The 4,307-nt window shown below is 45.4% G+C and overlaps 1 protein-coding gene across 1 annotated transcript; it reads left to right on the forward strand.

Moving 5' to 3' along the window:
- The first annotated feature begins 2,508 nt into the window (after nt 1-2,508).
- LOC125126926 (olfactory receptor 2AE1-like) lies at nt 2,509-3,471 on the forward strand. Its single transcript, XM_047779264.1, has one exon. The coding sequence runs from the start codon at nt 2,509-2,511 to the stop codon at nt 3,469-3,471; it is 963 nt and encodes a 320-aa protein (XP_047635220.1).
- Nucleotides 3,472-4,307: the final 836 nt, after the last annotated feature.

The raw sequence follows: 4,307 nt of genomic DNA on the forward strand, positions 1-4,307 counted from the left end.
GGTGCAGGAGCAACTCAGTTTCCCCTTGTGAGTCAGGATCCACCACAGCAATTAGCAGAGTAACTTGCTTGGCTTGTTGAGTCAGAGATATGAGGAGCCCAGACTGGCAAGGTCTCAGCTCTCAGTGAGTGAAATTGTGCTGCCTGAGGAAAGAAACACTTCCTTTATAACTGAGACCTCTAAGCCAGAGCATAAAGGTGAGGAAGCAAAATTTCAACTGGTGAACCATAGTTAGACATTACAGGGAGAGAACTTGCTCCCATTGCCACCTCTTGATTCCTGATCCCATGAACCCTTGTGACAGGAGAAACAGCACATAAATGGATCTAGAAACACTGAGGGGAGACCACATCCCCAGCAATGCGGGGTTTTGCCAAATATCTGCTGCTGTAACTGAGTCCTCAGAAGGCAGCTCCGTTGCTCTACAAGCCACTAGTTTCAGGGTGAGGGAGCATATGGCAAGGCCAGTGGATTCCTTGGGCAAGGGGCCCATCCCCACACTTGTGCTATGAAAGGAGCCCCTTAGACAGAAGCTGCTCCGTGTACAGCACGATGCTAAATAGAGCTTCCTGAATATCCACAGGGGGTTGAGTGGCAGCATAGTTCTAGGGAAGGGAGGCAAGTCCATCTCCAGAGTGTCCAATCCAGTGAGAACAAAATAATTTCCCTGCCTTAATGGCAGCCACCAATATAATGCATCTACCACCCAGTATCTGGCTGATTCTGCTGGGGATGGTGCCACAGCAGGGATCTGTGTTGGTCTCTGGGGTTGGCAGATGGGGCCCCAGCAGTGGCTGAGTGTAGACTGAGTGGACATCCATGGTGAGTGGAAGGTTCTGGGTCCACATAGAGCCTCCACTTATGCTGCCTGGTCACTGTGTGTGTGAGTCTATCAGCATCAATAGGAGTGACTGAGAAAGCGAGCACTTGATGTCCACAGATGGGTCAACACTTGGAAAGGGTGACTCATTCCATGGACAATAGTAAAGAGTAATTTCTTCCCTGTTTTTCTAACACGGCTTACATGTGTTTGGTTGTATGCTGGATAGTTCTAGTAGGCAGAAGGATGACTCTGTTGTGTTCATTGAGGGATCACGTGTGTTTTCAGGAGATGAGTACATGTGCCACCTTGACAGGAGTTCCAGTCTGTTGCTGTTGTGATGTGTCACCTGGGCTAGGATACCCATCATTTACCAGAACCCCTCTCTTGTGAGTGTCAGGTTAAGGTGGGTTCAGGGGAGATGCTCCGGAGTACTTCCAGGCAAGTGTAGGTGCAGCCGTTATTATCATTGATGACACTGCTGCTGATCTGCTTCTGATCTGCTGACTCACTTCCCTATTGGGAGGCAGCTGTGGGTTTGCAGTTACTCTACCTTTCCCTGGATCCTGCCTTATATGCACTGATTTCTGGGCCAGGAGTGTATGTTTAGACTCATTAAGCAGGGCCTCAGGGTGTGCAAGAGAACCCTGCCCCCAAGTCCAGAAGGGACCTGGGTTTCATTCTGCCTTGTGGGATTACCTGGCATGTCTGTGGGTTCCAGCCTGACCTTGATCCATCATCTCATTTTTCTTTTTAGCTGCACCCACTGCCTGTGGACATTCCCAGGCCAGGGATCTAACCTGCTCCACTCCAATAACCAGAGCCACTGAGCTGACAATGCCTATTACTTAACCCTCTGAGCCACAAGAGAACTGTCTCACTGCACTTAATATCCATCTTTCCTGACTGGCTGCTTGCCCCATGGACTGCAAGTTCCAGCATCAGACACAAAGCTGACAGCCTTACACAGACCTGCTTAACCTGTTTTCACAGTCAAATAAGGACAACTTTCTGCACAAACCATTAAATGTGCATATATATATATATATATATATATATATATAAATATATAGAAGCAGTGGTTCAGCTTCTCTGGTTAAGCCCTGACTGATATATGAAATAATCTGAAATATTATATTTATGTTATATATAAAATTTAGAGTATGCATGTAAAGCATATGCATATTATGTACACTTATAAAAGAGCATGAGTATATACATGTGTGTCTACATAATTCTTCCTTAGTGAGGAGAGACTCTGTTTAGAAGTTTGGCTCTAGATATTTTGGAACTTCAGAGTGAACAGTGAACAGAGAGAACATATTCATGAACAGATATCTGAAGTTCTACATTTTAAAGAACAATTATTTCAACAATTAGAGCTGTTGAATAATTAGTAATGGAAAAAAATTTAAACCTTCTTTCAAAAATAAAGTCCTACTGTATACCACAGGGAACTATATTCTATGTCCTGTGATAAACTATAATAAAAAATTATGAAAAAGCATCTGAATCACTTTGCTGTACAGGAGAAATAACACAATATTGTACATCAACTATAATGCAAGAAATTTAAAAGAATTATTTTCTAGATCAAAAGATGCTTCTGTCAGGTTGGATGAACCCCAGTATTTCCCATAGCACTTTGGTCCCCACTTCCTGTTTCCCCAGGGGCAGAGAAAGGAGAGATGGGGCAGAGGAATCAGACCTCCTCTCTGGCTGACTTCATCCTGGAAGGGCTCTTTGATGACTCCCCGGCCCACGCTTTCCTCTTCTCCTTGACCATGGTGGTCTTCCTGGTTGCGGTGAGTGGCAACACCCTCACCATCCTCCTCATCTGTGCCGACCCCCGGCTTCACACCCCCATGTACGTCCTGCTCAGCCAGCTCTCCCTCATGGATCTGATGCATGTCTCCACCACCATCCCCAAGATGGCAGCCAACTACCTCTCTGGCACCAAGTCCATCTCCTTTGTGGGCTGTGCCACCCAGCACTTCCTCTACTTGTCTCTGGGTGGAGCTGAGTGCCTTCTCCTAACTTTCATGTCCTATGACCGCTATGTGGCCATCTGTCACCCACTGCGTTATGCTGTTCTCATGAACAGAAAGGTGGGACAGATGATGGCTGTTATGTCTTGGTTGGGAGCATCAGTAAACTCCCTCATTCACACAGCAATTTTGATGCACTTCCCTTTCTGTGGGCCCCGGAACATCCACCACTTCTACTGTGAGTTTCCAGCAGTTGTGCAGTTGGCATGTGGAGACATCACTCTGTATGAAACCGCCGTGTACATCAGTGACATTGTCCTGCTCCTGCTCCCCATCATCCTGATTTCTGCATCCTACATCTTCATCCTCCACAGTGTCATTCACATGCGATCAGCTGGGGGTAAGAGGAATGCCTTTGCCACCTGTAGCTCTCACCTCACTGTGGTTTCCCTCTGGTTTGGCGCCTGCATCTTCTCCTACATGAGGCCCAGGTCCCAGCACACTCCATTGCAAGACAAAGTGGGTTCCGTGTTCTACAGCATCGTTACCCCCACCCTGAATCCTCTGATCTACACTCTCCGAAATAAGGATATAGCTAAGGCTCTGAAGAGGGTGCTGGGGAGAGAGATGATCACTCAAAACCCAAATGTGCGGTTGCCCTGAGTGTGCATCAAATGGTTAAAGCTCCTTAAATTGTCCTCAGTAAATTTCAAAGATTTTTCAAGGGACCAATCCCTGAGGACTGCTGCAAAAGTGAAATGTTTAACAGACATTTCCAGTATTCAATCTCGGTCTCAGGGGTATTGAGAGCATAGAGTACTACAACACCATAGAGAACTACCTTAGTCCATTTGAGCTGCCCTAACAAAAATACCATAGAATGGGATGGCTTAAACACCAAACATTCATTTCTCACAGTTCTGGAGACTAAGACGAAGGTCAAGTCATGAATGTTCTTGACACTCTCTAGTTTCTTTCGGATCTCATTTTGAAAGTGACCTTGTCCAAACATGGCTCCTTATGATCCTATTTAAAGCAGTATCTTCATTCGGGGGTCCCCTTTTTGTACTTTGTGAACCTCATTTGCATGATTTGCACAACGTGTTATACTATACTCCACTTACTGTCGGCTTTATTAGAATGAGAGTTTCAAGAGGGCAAGGGCTCTGCTATGTTTACTATTTCTCACTCAAGCCGGGAACCAACATGACATGACTTAATTGTGCACTATTTATTGCATGGATTAATAAGGGAAAATGGCCAAGACTTCTTGCTATCTCAATTGACATGAATGATATTCTATTGAGGGGAAACTGATTATATAAATAAACATTACTACAGATCCCTTAGTAAGAGTCATTTTCTGAGATAGCCTTGTATTACTCCCCTGTGAACTCACAGATCTGACATCTCAGTGAACTGTCCTGGAGTCTAATGGGCTGAGGGATGCCAAAGTGATGGACAGATTTCTATTCCTATTTCTTGCTTCTTCTAGCTGT

This window comes from Phacochoerus africanus, chromosome 5 (assembly GCF_016906955.1).
Source record: "Phacochoerus africanus isolate WHEZ1 chromosome 5, ROS_Pafr_v1, whole genome shotgun sequence".
Lineage (NCBI taxonomy): Eukaryota > Metazoa > Chordata > Mammalia > Artiodactyla > Suidae > Phacochoerus > Phacochoerus africanus.

Excerpts from the sequence above, each read along its gene's own strand:
- LOC125126926 (XM_047779264.1), top strand. The coding sequence starts at position 2,509 with ATGGGGCAGAGGAATCAGACCTCCTCTCTGGCTGACTTCATCCTGGAA.